The sequence below is a fragment of the Neomonachus schauinslandi genome, chromosome 10 (genome assembly GCF_002201575.2).
Source record: "Neomonachus schauinslandi chromosome 10, ASM220157v2, whole genome shotgun sequence".
Classification (NCBI taxonomy): domain Eukaryota; kingdom Metazoa; phylum Chordata; class Mammalia; order Carnivora; family Phocidae; genus Neomonachus; species Neomonachus schauinslandi.
Window position 1 is genome coordinate 122,852,518 of NC_058412.1, and position 20,727 is coordinate 122,873,244.

Here is a 20,727-nt window from a genome sequence, read left to right on the forward strand (position 1 = left end):
CCTTCTGATTTCTCCAACTGCACCCCTTCCTAATCCCAGAGCAGGCAAGAAACTTGCTCAAGGTCTCACAGCTCAGCACATACAGAACTGGGTCTAGGGCGGTGCTTCCCAATATAGTAACCACTACCGACACGTGATCACTTAAATCACAATCTTTAATAACGAAGAATGTGGCTCCTCAGTTATACTAACCACACATCAAGTGCTGAAACAGCCGTATGTGGCTAGTGCCTACCCATTTGGGGTAGTACAGATACAGAACATTTCCATCATCACAGAAATTTCTGTTAGACAGCACTGGTCTACGACTCAGTCTCTTGACTCCTGACCCAGGGCTTTCCGACGGTCAGAGGCTACTAGAAATGAGATTTGCCTGATGAAGTGGATGGAAGGGGAGGTAGGAACAGGGCAGCTGAAATTGTACAAGAAAGCAAGTGAGCTCAGACAAAAGCTCATAGGAGGGAAGCCAAGATCGACCTCTAACATAGGATAAAAGACACGTGAGTCACTGGCTTGGAACCCACCTCGCCAGCAAACACACCTGTATGTCTGATTACAGGGACCCTCTTCTAACTACAAGGCTTCTCCTTTCCTTGTTGATGTTTGTGGTTCCTTACCAGGAGATGGGGTCTTTCACCCAGCGGAGAGAGATTAGGCAGAATGGCAACCCCCTGGGAGAGAGAACTCAGTGCCCGAAACTCCTGCTGACCTTCCAGGGACAGCGAGGAGGCCGAGAGCAGGCGGGGTTCTGCAGCCAGCCAGGGCCAGCCTTGGACCCAACCAATCCGGTCAGACCTGGACTCAGGGAAGTCATGCTGTGGGCATGGGGCAGTGACTCAGGGTGGAGTGGGGGCTGCACCCACAGCTGCCAGAGCAGATCTGAAGACCCTAACCACACTCAGGCTGCAAACCCAACCCAGCAGAGCCAGCTAGCAGCCAGATCCTACACCTCTCCCCTAGGACTCCTTTATGCCTGCAAGATGCTCAAAGGCACCAGAACTAGATTTTTCCAGTGGAATGCTGTGGAGGAAGAGAATAAAGGACCACACAGATGTCCCTAAACTGCCCAGCACCGAGGAAATCAGGGGGGCTAAAGTGTGTGTCGGGGATGGGGAGCTTAACCTTGTGCATAACGGTCTCTCCTCCCTCCTTCCTTCCCAGAGGCACTGAAGCAAAAGCCTGCTGAAGGTGGGAGAAAAGACGAGAATTAGCAGAAGACACCAATTAAATTCCCTTCCCATCTCTTATCAACTGAGGAACTCCCCCAACCCTCTGAGCTTCATCTTCTTATCTGTAAAAGGTGCATGATTTTATCACCTGCTCCAGCAACTTTGAAGGTTCAAATAATATTAACAATACTGATGACGACTGCCAGTGAGTGAGAGCTTTTTCACCACCTAGAGTAGTGCTGGGCACACATCAAGCGCTCAATAAAAACCTCTAAATACTGAATATAAATGTCTCATGTAATAGTAGTAGCAATAATATAATATTATTATGATTATGAAATCGGTGCCTTACTCCCATCCTGAGCCCATATCACCCACTACTCAGTCCTTCCAATGACCCCGATACTATTATTATGTCCATTTAAGGGATGAGGACACTGAGACACAGAGAGGTTCACTGGTTTAAGGACGCAGTCAATAGAGTATGACAAGAAAAGAGGGAAGGTTTTAATGCAGGTTCCTCCGAATTTAAAATCTATGTGGTTTTTGCCTCTCAAATTAAATAAGTAATTGTGTAGACAACAAAGGACTGTGCAAATTTGATTTTCAGCATCATTATTATATTAGGATTAATGGTGAAGGTGACTCTGGGCACAAAGGAAGGACTTTCTGCAGTCGAGCTGTCTGTCAATGGAAGGAACAGCCCTGAGCGGTTAAGACTGTCCCTCACTGTCATCCAAGGGAGACTGGACAGGGGATCAAGGCAGGTCCCCAGATGGAGACTAGATTGGTATGGCAAATCCTAAGTGTGGTCAAACAGTAGAATCACCTGGGGAGCTTGTGAAGCAATAGATTCCCAGGTCCCACCTGAGGGTTTTAGTTGAATAATCTGGGTTGGAGCTCAGGATCCTGGTGTCAGGTAGAAAAGCATGTGCACAGCAGGCTAGGAATCACTGGACTAGTGAAATGTTGTGCACCCTCCTTACCCAAGATGATGGGATTCCAGAAGCCATTGGAGCCACCAAAGGAAGCTAGGATGTGCCCTCAAGAAGTATGCAATTGCTGAGTAATAACAAAACCTTGCTCGGTGCCAAGCAGCACACCCGTCGCCCCAGAGACCCCTCCTCTCTGGGGCTCCTGTCTCCTCCTGCCCTCTTTCACCTCCAGCATCCCATCCTTCAGGATGGGGATGCCTTTCCCCACGCCCAGAGCTAGGGACCCCTCTTTGGGCTTCCACAATGACAAGGTTTCCATTTGTGGACAACTGTGTCTACATCTAGCCCTGCCACCCCAGGCTGTGACGGGGCTGGTGGCTCGCTCAGATCCGTGTGGCCAGCACTCAGGGCCTGGCCCGGGGTAGGCGCTCACTGAACACCTGCCAAGAGGGACTTGTGCTGCTCCGTGAAGGATGGGCAGACGGGGCAGGGAGGAGAGCCATCGCTGCAGGAAGGAAGTAATCCAGGTCACCAGGTTGGGAGGAAACAGAACCTACAAATTCTCTCTGCCACTGTTCAGAATCGGCCTGCGCTATTTATAGCTCACAAGCCTTCTGCTTCTCGCATTTAAATGCGGGGCCGGGCATGGAATAAAATCCTGGGTAAGTCTGTCAGTTTTCAATTTATTATTTATTTATCTTTTACAAGAACAAGAGTGAAAAGCAGAAACAAAAACGAGCCGCGGCTCTTAGGGTGAGCAGCCTTGTCCTGTCCCTGGGCCTGCCTCGGCCGGGCTGTGGTCTACAGACGGGTCACGCACAGTTCTAGACCCGATCCTAGAAATCAGAGTGTCCCCGTGGAGATCAGCCTGTGAAGGTCCTTTTAAGGTGATTTTTAAGTAGTGGCTTCAGTTTACAAAACAGTATCACAGCATGACCATGTCTTGGTTTAAACACACATTCCTGCACACACACACACACACACACACACACGCACAACTGGAGAGAAACCGCCCTAGTGGTTAAACATTCTGCTTTTGGATGATAGAATCCGAGTCCTTTTTATTTTCTTTTTGTGTGCCTTCTCTGCATTTTCTCAAAATCTCCACCATGGGTACACATGGCACAGACTGAGGACGTTGGGCCCAAGGAAATCGGCTCTGCTGTCTGCTGGGTTGGGACCTTGGGTGAATTCGGGAATAGCAACGGGGCTGGACAGGACTGAGGACTGTACAAGGTAACCTGCGTGAAATCTTTGCACAGCATCTGACACATGGTGTGTGCTCGGGAAATGTCAGCTGGTATAACTGTGCAAGTGTTTGTGACTAGGGAAAGCATGATATTGTTTTAAGAAGTTACAGCGACAAGCAGGAACTCGACCACTCCCAGCGTAGCAAGAGCCCAGTGAAGGGACCAGGCCACGGCCCAGGAAGCCTGAAGAGGACAAGAGAGTTCTAGTGTCCAAGAAGGGTGGGGGCACGAGAGCCTTTCTCCACCACCCACCTCTTTCCTGGCCCTACCTCCTCCTGATGCACCTACCTTGCCGTCACAAGACATCGATAAACCATAGGGGGCTCCTCCCTGACTACACAGCCTGATAAACAGCTACTCACACTTCGGGGACACATTCAGCACCCCCGGCTCGATGGGGTCACCCAGTTACCTGCTCTGCTCATCTTTCCTCCTCGGCTGAGGGAGGCCCCCACCCTACCTTCAAGTACCCAGCACACTGGAGCAGGGTCAGTAAGTATGTTGACTGCATAAACAATGCTTTTAAAAAATGATAAAGGGCTGTGCACAGCAGTGGTTAGGCTGAGACTCACATGCCAGGCAGGCCTGTTTGACCTTCCTGCTGAATGACCTTGGGCCAAAGAGAGCCTAGCCTCTTTGAGCCTCAGTTTCCTCATCAGTACAATGGATAGGACAATTTTGCCACCTTCATATGCTGATGTTTCAATAGGATAGTCCAGGAAAAGTGCTCAGAGTACCTAGCATGTATGAAACAAGAATAAACGTTTGCTATCATGAGGATGATTATTAAAAACTAAGATGACTTAATGATTATCTTGGGATCCCAGAGTGTCAGCACTTTCCCTCTGGTCTTGCCCATGGCTCCTCTCTGGTTCAGGTTCAGGGGGCCCTGCGGACTACTGGGCAAGCTGCTACCTGCACAAAGGCACTCGACGGAAGGTGGGCCCGGAGCAGAAATACAGCCTGTCTTCCCAAGCTGGCACTGGAGAAGGGGGGGGGCCTTCCTCCGATTCATCCCTCTACAGGAGGTGCCATCTCTTTATTCAGTCACCCAGGCTGGGTGTGAGAAGTGTTCTCTAATCTGCACAAAGGTCCGTGCAAGCCATGTGTATCACCAATGGGACCATGAGAAGGGCCATTCCTGGGCTGTTCTCACTCTCAGTTCAGAGAAGGACACAAAGGCTGCCCCCCACCCTGCCCCTAATATTGTGGGGCCCAGGGCAAGAGTCCAATGGAGGCCCTCATACTTATTCTAAATATTTAAAAGTTACAAATTAGGCTACTGAATAAAATATGATCTATCCTTCTATTCTGACAAATAGGCCTACATAATGACCTTGAAGGCCAGCACAGGTTCAAATTTAGAATCCACAGTGTTCCATGGCTGAATATGGAGTGAAAAGGGAGCCAGTCCTTGGCTGCAGCCTGCCCCTCCCCTTCATTCCCACCCCCTCATATAAAAGGGCCCACTTCGCACATCTGTGTTCTGTCCTCACTTCCACAGCAGCCACTTTGGAGCCATTTATCGGGACACCAGTGATGGGCACAGTCCACCCTACTCGGGAGGATGGACCTAGGGAAGGGGTCTGGACAGACCCAGGAAGAAGACTCAGGGCCATCTGGACAGAAAACTCCAGGGTCCCACATACCCCGAAGATGAGAGGGGTCCAGGTGGGTATATCCCCTTCATCCATGGATTCCTCACCCAGTGAGGAGGGCCAGAGAGCCACCCAGGAATGCTGCAGGCCCCAAATCAGGGCCCTTCCAGCCAGGTGTAAGGGCAGTAACATGGCCCACAGCTCCACCAGCAGCCAGGGCTACCACGCACCACACAGGTACAAGAAAACTTACCACGCCTGACGTGGCTCCATTCTTTCCGGGACTGTGGCCTGATTTTTACCAAACTCTTTCAAAAATCAGCAGATTTGCCAACTACTTGGGGGTGAGGAGAACATGAGGCTTTTCTCACCTTTTTTCCCTGGCAAAGCCCAGATTTAGGGGCTTAAATTTCTGGGGCAGCCCCGGGTATCTGTAGGCCCAGTCCTACTCTGAACCCTTTCTGGCCTGGAGACATACAGAGCCTACTCCCAATTCCTGGTCGGGGCTGGGGTTTCAGACAGCCTTTCAAGTCCAACCTTTACCTAAAACAGTGGCTTTCCTTTATTTTTTAATTTAAATTTTTTTTAAGACATAGATATTCACCTCTGGAGAGAAATTATGGGTTTCAAGAGTTCTTGAGAAAGAGCTTCATTCCAGAAATGTAAAGCCGGCATTTTAAATTTGGTTCTTATTCACTGCTGGGAAGTATCAGAATGAAATTACAAATTTAATAATGCAACACGGCAGGAATTGGCCCAGCCTCACCTCCAGGAGAGTAATTTGTTCCTGCCTTCAAACCGGCACTTCCCAGCCCCCCCAGCATCACCAGACCAGCCTGGTGACACACTCCTGACTTTTTCGTGTCTTGCGCTCTAGCCCACGCAGCCAGCCCAGACACCAGAAGATCATCATCGCCACGGTCTGAGGATTCAATGCTGGAATGGTCAGACCCATTTGGGGAGAGCTGCTATAACCAAAAGGAGCCATCCCTGGGCCTCTCAGCTCCATTCTTCCCACCTACAGCCAGAGAAGTCTTTGCAAACTGCAGATTTTGAGTCTGTGGCTTCCCTGTTAATAACCCAGCAGGGGCTCAACTGTCCATAAGCTCAAGTCTAGGATTCTTGACTTAAAGATCTAGTATGATCCAGTCCTGATACTTTGCCAACTACATGCTCCCTTCCCTGGGCTTTCAAAACACCATGTGCCCCTTCCCACCACAGGGCCTTTGCAAAGCTACCAGTAATAATATGAGCTAATATTTACAGAGCACTAATTATGTGTCAGGCAGTAGGCTAAGGGCTTGACAGGTGTCCTCTCTTTAATTTTCATTCCTACCCTGTGAAGTAGGTGGTATAGTCAAGTGGCTAAGCTCAGATTCTGAAATCACACATCTGGGTTTGAGTCCTGCCTCTGACTCTTACCAGCTGTGTGATCTTGGGCAACATACTTAATCTCTCTGTGCCTGTTTCCTCATCTATAAAACAGGCACAGTGATAGTACCTACCTCACAGAGTGGTTGTGAGGCTTGAATAAGTTAATGAAGGTGAATGTCAGAACATGATGGGTAGCGTGTGTTAATCATCACTAGATTATCCCCATTTTGCAGAGAGAGAAGAAGCAGAACGTGCTTAAATCACATGGTCAAGGTCACATAACTACCAGTGGGAGTGTGATCTCCACACTCTGAAGCTCTCAATTTTCACCATGGCACATCCATTGTAGAAAATTCGGAAAATACAAAAAAAAAAAACACAAAAAAACCACGAAGTAGAAAACAAACACACAGACTGAGAGAATCCAGGATTTGACCTCACAACTGACTCACAACTGACTCCCAGATCTGTCCTCTCAGCATATGGCATCCTGTCTCACTCCCACCTGTGCTTGGCGAACTCATCTATTCATCCCTTAGGTCTCAGCTTAGCTGTCCCCGCCCTCTTCTCCTCCCAACCAGGACAGGTCAGTTCTCCCAGCTCCAGCCTTTCCTGGCACCCTCCAATTGTGTAGCACTCACCACAGTAGTGATCGAATTATTAGTTGTTCCTTTGGGTAATCTAATGCCTAACTCCTCCCCCTACCAGACTGTAAACTCCATGAGACCAGCGAAGACTGGGCATTTCCCGGGTCATTACCACCTAGGACAGGGCCTGGCCCTCAGCGAGTACTAGTGGAAGAAAGGGAGAAGTGGAGGGGGTACGGAGCATAGGAGGGAGGGAGGGGTTTGGGATTCAGCTCCACCTTTCCCAAGTCAATGCTCCCCAGGTGGGATGCAGACAGGGAATCACATAGTCCTTGACCTGGAGGGCCTCTCAGGGTGGCAGTGGAAACATGACAGAAGCCGCACGTTGTATGTTCTCTCACTCTCCATGTGAGAGAAGACAGGTGTGCTTCCTAGGGCTGGGGGGGTGGGGAGGGCAGGCATCCCAGAAAAGGGACCTGAAGTAGAGGCATGAAGGTAGACAATGCAAACAAAACTGCCAAGAATGGAGGAGCCAATTTTTGCCTGAAAGTAACAAATGGCTGAAAAGCCTGGAAATATGAAATGAAATAATCTGGCCCTAGCCAAAAATGTGTTCATCCTGCCACCTTCTTTCCAGTACACTCTCCAAACACAGCCATGCCCCTGAACTGGCATGAGCGATGCTGGTGGTCCCCTGTCCTGTATCCCTCATCTTTACTACTGTCAGTGACCACTGGTCCGAACTCCTGGTGCTTCCTGGCCTGAGGGTACCACCTGGTAGCAGGCTGCAAACAACTGCAATAAATACTCCCCAGCCCAGCCCCCATGGCTCTCGACCAATGACTGATAGGAATTGCTGTATAAATACCCCAGCTCCCTCACCCCTAGATGGGACAACCGAGGTACATGTTCTACTCCAGGGTTCTGCAAACTACCACCAATGAATTAAATTAGCTCACTGCTTACTGTTGTAAATAAAGTTTTATTAGAACACAGCCTCACCCATCCATTTACATATTCTCTGTGGCTGCTTTCGAGCTTCAACTGTGTAACTGAGCAGTGGTAAGAGAGACCTTATGGTCCACAAAGACTAAAATATCCACTGTCTGGCCCTTTACACAATTTCCCAGAAGCCCCCAGCAAGACTCAACTCCACTTGTCCTCAGTTAGGGGCAACTGGGAGGATAACACACTGTTTCCTCACACCATTCCCTGACTCACTTTCTCTAATGCCTCTCCTGCAGTTTCATCCATCACCTTTGTGAACAACACAAACCATGTACAATTGCTGTGACTGTTTTGACCCTTAAAAATGGCAATTTCATGTGGCCCCTCCTAATACTTGTACTCAAAGCCTTGTTTTGGGACCTGCTTTTGGGGGAACCCAAAGCTGGACAGCAGGGTAAGTGTCACTGTGCCCATTTGACAGGCCCTGTATACACATGGCAGAGGTCAGCCCTGGTTTTGGACTCCCCACCCCCACCCCGGTCAAAGCCTTGCCAAATCCTTGCAGTATTATTAGAACACCTGCAGGGCTACCTGTGGCTTATAGCCATGGACTTGTTCGTCCAAAGAGGAAAGCAAGGCTCAAAGAGGAGAACGACTTGCCCAGGGTCACTCAACTGGCAACCTAGAAGATATGGAGTCTCAAATCCAGGTTTTCTACGACAAAGCCAGGGCTCATTCCACGACAAATCAGCTACCCGTTAAACTTTGCCTTCAGGAAGCTGTGAGGGCCCTTGCCAATTTTCCATGAGGATCAGGTGAGATCAAACAGGCAAAAATGTTCTGTCAAACCCAAAGGGCTTGAACATCAAGAAAGACGCCCTTCAAAGAGGTACTTAGAAGCCCACTAAGAAACATGAAATACACAAACACATTCACAAAAAAAAAAGAAAGAAATGCACTACAGAACGTTGGAAAAGACCACAAGTGTTGGAGGCAGACCCATATGTGAAGCCCTGTGTTACCCGTCACTAGTTGTGTGACCGTGGCCAAGTCAAGGGCCCATCCAGATACTTGATTCTTCCAGCCCACCTACTACAATGATCACACACACCCTGTGGGACTGTGGAGAGGGTGACCTGAATTAGAAGTGGAAGTCTCCAGCCCAGCCAGATCCCCTTTGCCAAGCAGGACACCCATCCCATAGCTGCTGGGAGTAGCTGCAGGTCCTGGCTCACAGCAGCCCCTTCTGGGGAGAACTGCTCTTAGATGGGAGCTGACTTGCCCAAAAAGTTATGTCCTGACCTTCAGGACCACCCACAGCCAATGACGGATATGGGAATACAGGCAGCCAGTGAACTCTGCAATGCCATCTGCTTCCCAGAGCTTCCTCCAAATCAGGCTGAGGCCAGCCTGTGGCTGAGGACCCAGCTTTAGCTGCTGCTTTTCCTGCCTGCCGTGCATCCCTCTCATAGCCCCCGCCGAGAGCACCGCATAGCACCTCACCTGCACAAGAGACCATGTCTCAGGCTAAGACAGCAGCGACAAGAGGGGAGAGTTCTTCCCTCTCCGGCATTCTTTTCCACTTGAAGACTCCTGGGAGGAGCCTAAGAGTACTCCTTATGTTCATTCCTCCCGAGCGAGTGGCACCCACCTGATTCCCAACAGGGCCAGGCTTCCCAGTGTGGGGGTCCCTCTCCCAGAACTCATTGCACCCAACAGAGGCTGGGCAAAAGTGGCAGATTCCTGGAGCCAGATGGCTTGGGGATGGCCTGGGCCTGGGGGGGCCCCAGAGGTACCTGGTCCAGTCTTGGTCTTGGGCCCAGGCAGATGAAAAGATGTTTCTTGAGACATTTGCTGAGGAACTAATTCATTTCCATTACAGGCCCCAATTAGTGACACATCCTCCCACCCACTCCCCAGGTGACTCCAGGTAGCATTTCCCAGGAACACCAAGTGCTAGAGATGCAGGGTGAGGACTTAAAGCTTCAGGCACAGATAGGGTCCAAGGTGGTCACTTGGGGTACCTCACAGGAGAGGAAAAGGCCCTGGCTGGGAAATACAGAAACATCAGTTCTATTCCTGGCTTTGCCACAGACCTGCTGTGGGCCTTTGGGCAAGCCATGAGATCCCTCCCTGGGCCTCGAATGAAGATGAGCAGATGACCTCGGAGAGACTCCCAGCTTGGAGGCTCTAAGACAGTAAGAGCTAACACTCTTGACAGACTTTCACTGTGTGTGGGCTCTCTATAAAGCACTTTACAAGTATTTACTCATTTAATCCTCATGATACCTTCAGGGCAGGGAGGGGTTATTATTAACCCGTTTTTATAATCATGGAAACTGAGGCTCAGAGAAGTTAACTGACTTGCTCAAGGACACACAGCCAATAAGCAGCAAAGCCAGTATTCAAACGCAGGCCATCCGGCTGCAGAGTCTGTACCATAAGCATCACCAAGCTATACTGCCTAGCCTAATCTGACTACTCTCAAACCTTCACAGTGCCTGGCACAGAGCTAAACACCACCGTAAGTGTCTAATAAGAATGTGGTAAAGAGAAAGCTGGCAGCCTAAAAGACCACGAAGGTGCTGGGAGTGGGCCTGGGTGACTGAGGTGGGGGGAGACGGATGCTTCCTTGGGTGTCCACAGGTGCCATCTGGCCTGTTTACTGTAACATTTCATCAGTAACAACAGGAAGAGGTGGAAACAGTGTGTGTCCCGGGGAGCAGACAGGGGTGTCAGAAGACGGAGGTGCCTGGGACACTTTTCACTAGATATTTTTCATGCTTTTAAAATGCTACACCATCTGCATTTATTACCTACTCCAAATAGCACTTAATCTTTTCAGAAGTATTCAATGGCCAGTCAGCCAAGGACCAGCCAGAGAGAAACTGCACCAGGAGGGGATGCTCTGGGGGTAAAAATGACCAGAGAAGAGCTGTAGCTGAGTGGGGGAGGCATCCAAAGGAAGAGATGGGGGACCTGGACAAGTGTCCTCTGTTTTCTGGGAGACTCTGGCTGCGTGTAATAAACAAGCCCCCTAGACCTTCTCTCTGCAGGTGGGAATTCTGAGGCCCAAAGGACAAAAGGAAGTGGCCAGAGGAGACCAGAGGAGAAATTCAGCGGCTGAACGGAGACCCCTTCTGACTCCTCATGCAGCCTCTCGGCCTCCACTCGGCACACAGCCAACCAGACCGGAGCCACGAGTCCCGAGCCCATGTGTGCATTCCCACCATCCTGCCTGTCCTGCACCTGGACAGTTGACTCTAGCAGCTTCCCTTTCCTGGATGCCCTATGGGTAGTAGACACATTATCTCTAATTCTCACAAGGTGGGAGTTATTCACTCCATTTTGCAAAGGATGAGGCTGAGCAGAACAGTTACATATCACAGTCAAGAGACTCAGCCGGGGGAGGGGCGCCTGGGTGGCTCAGTCCGTTAAGCGGTTAAGTGTTTGCCTTCGGCTCAGGTCATGATCTCAGGGTCCTGGAATCGAGCTCCATGGTGGGCTCCCTGCTCAGCAGGGAGTCTCCCTCTCCCTCTGCCCTTCCCCTCCCCCCACTCCTGCTCTCTCTTTCTCTCTGTCAAATAAATAAAATCTTAAAAAAAAAAAAAAAACAGAGAGAGAGAGCCTCAGCCAGTACATGGCAGAGACTCAAACCCAAAACCTGTGTTCTTTTATGACCCTGAGCCACCCCTCTTGGAGTATCTCCCATCAGTTTAAGACAAGTCCCACCTGGAAACTATTTGTAAATGCCTTTGTCTTCAGACTCAGAGTTTCATGGGACTGGGTGGGAATCTTAACACATCATAAAGTTTGCCCCCCGCCCCGTCCCCCACCGGCCTCCAATCTGAGCTAAATTTCAAACCTTCCCTAGAAAATTACCAGCGACCCTTTTCTTAGAAACATCTAAATTAACTGACTCAGTAAATTCCCTTGGTAGCATTTCCCAGCATTTTGCCCCTTTACATCGATGATTCCTTTGATTTACTTCTTCCCAGCAGAGGCTTGTCCTCAAATGAACCTCCTGGTTTTAAGACACAGCCCTGCCTTTCTCCAATTCAGGAAAGGGACTGTGTCCTGTTCCCTCTGGTAAAGGTGCTAGACTTGAACCCCTCAGACTCCCCAGAACTGTCTGAGTCTGTTATCCCACAAAAGGATATTAAGGCCTGATGTGTTATTCATGTCGACTCATTTATATAGATGACTTCCAAAAGGATTTATGGGGTCCCACACATTAAACCCAGTACAAAGCAGGGCAAGCATCGGAGGCTCATTTGATCTAAGACCATGTGCTGGAGACAGGAACACCGGAAGACTATTCCTAGCTCCTGAATTTGGTACCCAATGTCCCAGCATCTAAGACACAGGTAGCCAGGAGACATCCTAAGTCAAGAAGAACCCTTCATTTCTCTCCAGCTTTCTTCCCTAACCCAGCGGTTCTCAAGGTAGGGTCGCTGGAGCAGCATTGGTATCAGCCCCACCTGGGACTTGTTAGAAATAAGATGCTCAGCTTCTACTCCAAACTGAATGAGACACACTGGGGTGGAACCCAGCAATCCATGTTTTTCACAAGCCCCTTAGGTGATTCTGACGCACTGAAACTGACGGGAACAAACACAACAGCAGCAACTACCCCTAACTGAGCAACTACTATGTGCTCAGCATGGAACACACAATCTCATTCATCCCCGTAACCAAGGAAATCTCCATCCCGCATGCCCTGCTCTGGACTAGGTGAGTTCTGTGCATCACGTCATGTATTCCTCAAAATAACCCTTTGAAGAGTGCCTCCCCCGTTTTAGAGATGAGGAAATTGAGCCCAGAGAGTTGAAGCCACTTGCCCGAAGTCACACAACTCAGAAGTGGCAGAAGCAGGATGAGAATTCAAGTCTGTCGGATTCCAAAGCCATGTTCTTTCTGTCCCACAACAGAAGCTCCCTGAGGTCTTTCACAGCTACATCAGCCTAGGGAACTATAAAGCTGGGTCAGGTGAGATTCAAGGAGGGGAGGTGGGGGCGCCTGGGTGGCTCAGTCGTTAAGCAGCTGCCTCTGGCTCAAGTCATGATCCTGGGATCGAGCCCCACATCAGGCTCCCTGCTCAGCGGGAAGCCTGCTTCTCCCTCTCCCACTCCCCCTGCTTGTGTTCCTGCTCTCCCTATCTCTCTGTCAAATAAATAAATAAAATCTTAAAAAAAAAAAAAAAGGAGGGGAGGTGGGCAGGCAGAGGGGCGGGGCAGAAAGAGCCCTGCCCAGGCTACAACGTGAAAGGAAGCCACATGATGCATTTAAAAGGCAAAACCATCTATATCTAAGGAACAAAAAAGACAGGGTTTCAGGAAGCATGAGTTCTCAGCCTCTCTCTGACTTCACACAGGTGGGGGGGCCTTTTCTATTCCCAGTTTGGACCTTGGTTTCCCCATCTCATACTCCTTATTGTCTGCAAGGTTGAGTGATCTGTCTCCAGCCTACGTCTCTGACCTTGTCTCCCCTCACCCATTCTCTCTAAACACACTGGTCTGCGTTCTGTTCCATAAACACCCAAACTCACACTGACCTCAGGGCTTTTGCACCAACAGTTGCCTCTGCCCAGATCACTCTAACCCCTCATATTCCCACTGCTGGCTCTTTGTCATTTAGGCCTCAACTCAAATGTCACCTCCTCAGTGAGCCTTCCCTGACTACTTTACCTATTGTTATCTGCTATCCCATCAGTTTTATTTCCATTTCACTTAACACCATTTGAAATTACTGAAAATTATTTATTTTTTAATTGCTTCCCTGTTTATTGTCTGCCTCTCCCACCACAGAACATAACTCCATGAGCGCAGAGACCATGTCTGCCTTGTTCCCCAATATATCCTCAGCACCTAGAATACTGTTCGGCCCTGAGCAGCCAATTAAATATTAGTTGAGCAAGTAAATAGCAAAGAAGAAAACCTGGACTCAGAGGCCAGAGCCCTGGATCCTTAACATGTGACCTTGGCAAACCACTCTGCCTCTCTGAGCCTCAGTTTCCCTCCTTGCCTAGTGAGGGGAATGGACTAGATCTTCTCCAAGGGTCCTTCAAAGACTGCCAGTCTTGGGAAGCCAGGGCTGGAACCCGCCCAGTCAGTCCGTCCAGAAGAGGCAGCTGGCTAGGGTCCCCGCTGCAGCTGCCCCCTCCTCACCCCCACCCGTGTCCCTGCCCAGGCACGCAGTCATCTCACTCCCCCATGGCAGAAACTGTTAATGAAGTGCGCACTGCTAAATGCAGTTACAATTACGGGGGCTAAGAATAAGGCGCTGACATCAGCCACGTCAGTTTCCGAGTGAATCAGAAAGGGAGGAGGGAGGAAGGAGAAAATGGGAGGGGGGATGGCGCTCTGAAGCTGTCAAGTGGAAATAGCACAGCGTTAAATATAATCCAGCACTGGCCTACATCGGTCTGGAGAGGCAGGTGATGGCTCAGCCCCCAGGGCCAGGGCGGACAAGTGGATTCTTCAAGGAGGCCAGGCAGCCCCGTGATGGGGATCATCCAGGAAATGATGGACAGATAGGCAATCCAGCGGGCTGGGGAGGACTGTAGTGGGATGGTGGGCCCTGGAGGGGCACATGTGGATCTGAACAGGACCCCACACCCCAGCCTCTGTCACTTGCTGTTTTGTTAGCACAAGCACAGCCCCCAGGGCGTACACAGCCCTCTCCCACCTGCAATCTCATCTCATGCCAAGAGGCAGAGGGTGGCCTCTGGAGCCAAACACACCTCAGTGTGAATCACCACTGTGCAACCCAAGCAAGTCACTAAATGACTCCAAGCTGCCTGGCTCTTCCTCGTCAGCAAAATGGGTACATCTGCAACAGTAGCTATCCCTTCTGGTTGCTATAGGATTCAGTAAGATCATGGAAAGCACAGAGCACAGCCAAGCAAAACTTTCAATCATTTTATTTTTACCATCCTGAGAGATGCTCAGACAAGGATAATTAATCCTTTTTTCCAGAAGAGGAAACTGAGGCCAGGGAAGGTTAAAGGCCCTGCCTGAGGCCCCAGAGCCACAGTGGAGTCCAATCCCAGCCCCACGGAGTAAACTGGTGGGGGAGAGAGGCGAATGCAATGCGGTCACTCCAGGTGACTGGAGCTGGGGGGACCTGGAGCACTGACAGTAAGACGGTGGGATTGTGAGTAGGCCTGGAGGGGATGGGGGGCACAGATTACAGTGCAGGACGTGTGTGCACCCTTGCGAACACATTCTCCAAAACTGGCACCTTTCCAACAATTCTTAAAAGAAATGCTGGAACGATGGTTGTTAAGGCCGTAATGAAAAGACGTTAGAGGAGGCAAAGTAAAAGGCCCAGAGCCTGGAGAGCAGGTCAGCTGACTCGGAGGCGCGCTCACACTCCAGCTCTCCTCCACACCTCCACCCCGCCCTCACTCAGCCTGCCTGGAGAACTGGCTCAGCCTTGGGGCCCAGGTGGGTGGGGAGGGAGCCAGAGCACCACCCTCCGAGGGAGCCGAGGCACAGGGAGCCCTCCTTCCCGCCTCCCACCCAACGGAACCAGACGGCCTTCCTGCCACTGCAAACTCCAGGAAGCTGGAGCCAGGAGTCTGGCTGCCTGGGGACAGGGAAGAGGGGGTGCCGGAGGGAGAGGGATTTCAGGAAAGAGCTCTAAAGGCATCGAATCAGATCTGCAGGGCAATGCTCTGGGTAGTGAAGGAAGGGCTGAATCCCCATGCACCCGATTTTTCTGAGATGCTTCTTTCAGGATAATTTGATTCAGATAAAGTAGTTTGGGTCCATACTCTCACCCCACCCCGCGACATGAACCAGGGGAACACTGGTGCAATTCTTTACCATGCCTCAGCTACCCAAATTTAGAAGAGTTCTGCCTAACTCCCAAAACAAAAGGAGATGACAGCACTTGGCGGTAAATTGGGGGAGCGGACCGGGGGGGGGGGGGGGGCGGCGCAGGAAGTGGCCTGCCCTAGAAAAGAGGGTGGGAATGGGAAAACCTCAGCCACACACTTCAAGTGGACCTGATCCCAAAGGATACTTTAAGGCCTCTCCCTCACCATTCCTCCTTATCCACTCAGCCCTAGCCCCCCCTCTGGGGCTGAAGTACTCCGTTCCCACCCACCCTCTTAGCGGGAAGGGGTGGGACAGCATGACATTTTGTTTCTCAGAAAAAGCTCAGGTCAAATTTCAAGGACAAAAGTTAGCACTTGGTCTGGGAAAGAAAACTCTGCCAAATGGAGTAAATTGGGGGTGGGAAGGGAGGTCCAGTGCTGTCGTTCCAGGTGCCTCGGGTGCGGGCAAGAATTAGAGCTCTAATTCCCCCTGCCGGGATCTGTCTGGCAAGATACAGGCACCTCCACCCCACAATCCGGGAGAAGAAACTCAGACAACCCCCTCCACTTCCCTCTGTCCAAAAACAGAGGGAGTGGGCTTTGATACTAGTCTGTGGGATCCATCCACCATGCCGCCCCACCCACCAGATTTGGCCTGAGCAGAAGAGGGCGGTGCAGCGAGGGCTCTGCAGCCCAGAGATGTGGCCCTAACTGCTAAGAGAGGGATGGGTAGCCAGCCTGGTGTTGCCATGGCAACTTCCTCCTGTGCGGGATCGAAGCATCCTATGGGCAAATCAGAGCTGGCTGCTCCAGCTTTCCGCCCTTCTCCCAGACCAGGGAGAATTGGATGCTGAAACCACTTGGTCAGACCAGGGACACCATCCTCAATTCCAGACCCTGATCCTAACAACCCCCTTTGGCATTTGTTGGAAAGTGGAGACACCCTTGCTCCCCAGCCGTGCCCCAGTGCACAGTAGCAGGGCTAGGACTATAGATGTGATGAAAATTAACTGTTCAGGAAGAATAGGGAAACAGGGAGTTGGACTGCTCTCCACCCTCTTGTTCCACATGCAAGCCCCCCAAATCCCCATCTTTAAACCACCACCAAAAAAGAGCGCCCAACGGTGCCTTAGTAGCTACAACAATGCAACAAAATTAGCTTATAAAAATTATAAAAGCTAACATTTTGAGAATCCCTCAGATTCTTTTTCACAGTCATGTTCAAAAACAAGTCTTATTTGATAATTAGATAATAGCTAACAGGTATTGAGAGCCTACCTGGTGCCAGATACAGTACTAAGCCCTTTGCAGATCACAAACAACATAATAATCAAAAGCATGTACGTTTCAGTCAGATTGCTCAAGTTCAAATCCTAATTCCCTCACTTCCTGGCTGAGTGACCTTGAACAAATATTCTCTGTGCCTCAATTTTCTTATCTGAAAATGGGGATGTTAAATGTTAATTTTACAGGGTTGCTATGAGGAAAGAATTAAAATAATATATTTAAAGTACCTAGGAGGATGCCTTTTGAAAGGTAATCACTTTTAAAATGTTGACCCTATGCGGTCCATGCTATTATTTTCTTCCTCATCCACATGAAAAAGCTGAGGTCATGTACCTAACTCCCCAATTACAAACCCAGTGCCAGCAAGACTGAGCAATGATGACACCTACACAATAATGCCCCCAGGTCCTGTCTCTCTAAAGCCCCAGCATCTTCGGAAAAGGGACAAAAGCAGCATAACAAATGAGTCCAGAGTGCAAAGAGAAGGAAGATGCTCCTTGGCAGGAATTCTAGGATCCTACAATGACCAGCATCCTGAGCCTCAGGGTGGGAGGAAGGAGCAGCTTCCTATGCCCACAAAACGTCCAGGGCTCCCAAGCCCGATATAGGAAAGTACTCTGGCCCAGTTAGGACTAATGAGATAGGCTTCTCCTCACACAGTTTCTCAGGAAACCAGCTGAAGGGGCAGGTAAAGCCCACACAGGGCTCTGGCTCGACTGGGTGATGGACAAGATGCATTCCACAGGCTTTGGAAGCAGCATCAAAGAGGAGGCACCTAGATGAGCCAGAAGCTGTCGGGGACACACCTCTGAGCCATCAGACAGCCTGGCATTAACGGGCCAGGGGAGGGATCAGGGAAGAGGAAGGTGGAGCGAAGCCAGGTCTAGCAGCCCTCCTACAGATGCAGTCTCTGTCCAGTATGTGACAGATCATTCAAACTGCTTTTAGAAATTAGTTCAGCACGGTGCTATGGTGCTGTTCTAAAAGAATAAATCCGAAAGGCCTTTTTTTTAGGAGAAAATTAATGACTTTGAGAAGAACAAGAGAAAGTAAGCACCAAGACAGTGTTTCCTACTTCCGATTTTTACCAGACACTCATTAGTCTCCCGGAAATGAAACTTGACGATCTCCCTCCCCCTCCCAAACTCAAAGCATCCCTTAAGATGAGCAGACAATGAGCACAAGATGCCCAAACCAAACTCTTGGCTGTCAGCCGTTCCCTGGGGCCCCCTCACCTGGGAACTATTTTCCACACAGTCAGATTTGGCTTTTCAAAAAATCCTCTTTTAGACAGAAGGCTAGTAGTTTACTGGAAAACGAACCAGAAAACTGATTTTAGTCTCAGCTCTGTGCCTACCTCATTGGGTGACCTTGGGTTACACACACACACACATGCACACACACTCATCCATTTGAGGGCAAAAAGGGGTTGGACAGGATGATTTCTAGGTCTCTTCCAAGTGCAAAACAAGAATTTGAAGAAACTTGCTGGAAAAAACATCAGGTGGATCTTTTTAAAAAATCTCTACTATTACATGAAGTTCTCTATTCTGACTTCAGTGAAATCAGAGCAAGTTGCCTGCAACCAGCAATGATAACCAAGGCATCGGATCCAGAACATGGAGCATGACTTAGGAGAAAAAAACCTAACTGCCCCTGCTCCTACAAACCCATGCTCCTGCCCCACCCACCTCTTGAGACCCAAGTGGCCTGCTGAACTTCAAGGGAGTCCCTGACCATTAGGCGAAGAGTGGAAGAGTTAGCTCACCTACGCTGGTGGGGGTCCCTCTCCCAGCCCTCAGTGCTAACCTGATTTTCTCCAGTGGAGGCCACTGTGTTAGCCTCTCCATTCCTCCTCATCTTGCCCTGTCCAGCATAACGACCTCCTTCAGCTACATCAAGGGGGAAGCTCTTGATGCTCTGAGCCTCACTTACTTTTTCCATAAAATGATGATTCTGTAAAATGGCTCTGCAATAACCATCTTTACCCCACCCCCAACTCTAGATCTGTCAGGAGTCTGCCTCATGCACCCCCTCATTCATTCACTTAGCTAACAAATTCTTCTGGAGAACCTTTTCCCCACCTGCCTGCAAGACGTGAGCACCCATTACCCACTGCTCCATCCCATGTCTCACCAGATAACTTGGAGACCAGACGAGGGTCCCTGCAGGCAAGGAGTCTTAAGCAGGACCCATAAACTCCCTAAAACTGCAGACAAAATTTTGAGGATGGCTCATATGTGTATTTTTTTAAGAGACAGTCCATATTTTCATCAGGTTCTCAAAAGTGTCCATGAAGCCATTTTGCTCCTCCCCACCACAAACACCCCTCTCCTTTTTGTCCTCTCACTGAACTCAAATACTCTCAGATGTTCAGCTTCTGTTACATCAGATTTTCAGAAAACACTTTTAACTGCATCCTGTGTCTGAGGCACTGTCATCCCATTTTACAGATGAGGATTCGAGGCTACCGGTGACATGACTTGCCCAAGGTCACCGCTAATAAGTAGAGAAGCAAGACTGGAACCTGATTCTGACTCCCAATTTGGCACTCTCTGGGGAACTCTCACCCAAACCCTCTAGTTACCCCACCTGTTGGTGGATTGGCTTCCTCACCGCAGAAACATATCTGGAGCCCTCATGTTCCCTCTGCCTGGTCCCAGGGCCCCAAAGGGCAGGTTTCCCTACATTTCCCCGCCCCTCGGGCTCTGGCTGAGGCTGCGCACAGGCCCGGGAGCGCGAGGTTCGGGCCGCTAGATGGTGGGCGGGTTCAGCCCACCCAGAAGAGCTACTCCAGGGACAAGAGCACCCAAGGTCCGGGCACATTTCGGGGGGGGGGGGGAGCGGCGCCGCCCCACGCCTCCCTCCCGGACCAGCGGAGAGGAGAGGGGAGGAAAGGCCGCACCCGGCCAGTTTCCCCGCGGTCCGCCCCAGTCTGATAGGAACCAGGAGTCTGGAGCCCCAGCCTCTGGGGGGAAGGGGAGGAGAGCCAAATGAGGACGCTCAAGGCCTTGGGCGCAGGGCGGGGGTCTTGGGCAGGGAACCTCTGGATGCAGGCAAGACAAAGATGGAGAGGTAAGGTCTGCGCTCCACCTCCAACGGCCGGGGGCGCGTCGGAGACCCAGGGGTGAGGCAGCCAAAGCCCCGGGGCTCGAGGTGTGGGGACGACAGGAGGGAGGCTCAGGGAGGGTGGCAGGTCGGATCCAGGGACAAGACAGAGGGCATCCAATAGGCTCAGGTGAGTAAACAGAGCTGGTCCAGACAACCCTAAGGGCCCACCTGCGGGAAAGGGGTGAATGCAGAGGAGCCACGGGTCCCTGGGGGCGGCTGGAGGCTACAAGGCGCCGCATGCTCTAGACCTTGGGGCCCCGTGGGTGGGGGCGTATCCCAAGCAGGGCTGGCGGTAGGGAGGAGAGAGTGGCCCCCTCTCAGGGCGCACCGGGTTGGGCAGGGGGCCTCCGGCCCTGACTCACGGGACCCCACCCCGGGGATGGGGGCGGGCCGCGCGCTTACCCGCGTCCTCGTCGTCGAAGGAGTTCATGCACGGGAAGTAGATGGCGAGCGCCTCGAAGGAGGCGGACAGGCTGAGGCGGCTCTGCGAGCGCTCCATGCCCGCGCCGGCCCCGGGCGCCTCGGCCGCCGCGGCCGCGGCGGCGGCGGGCGGCTTGGGCAGCTTGGCCGCCCCATTCTTGACGCGGAGTACGGCGCGCGGCGTGGTGGCGGCGGCCCGGGGCTAGGCCGGGGCTCCGCGGCGGGG

At 51.1% G+C, this 20,727-nt stretch overlaps 1 protein-coding gene across 2 annotated transcripts in view; it reads right to left on the minus strand.

Moving 5' to 3' along the window:
• The window catches only part of RIMS4 (regulating synaptic membrane exocytosis 4), a 58,598-nt gene extending 37,951 nt beyond the window's left edge, over positions 1-20,647 (minus strand). For both annotated transcript variants that reach the window (XM_021689169.1, XM_021689170.1), the window contains exon 1: positions 20,484-20,647. In XM_021689169.1, coding sequence (XP_021544844.1) covers positions 20,484-20,580 — 97 coding nt within the window. In that variant the 5' untranslated portion in view covers positions 20,581-20,647. The remainder of the gene's footprint in view (positions 1-20,483) is intronic.
• Positions 20,648-20,727: the final 80 nt, after the last annotated feature.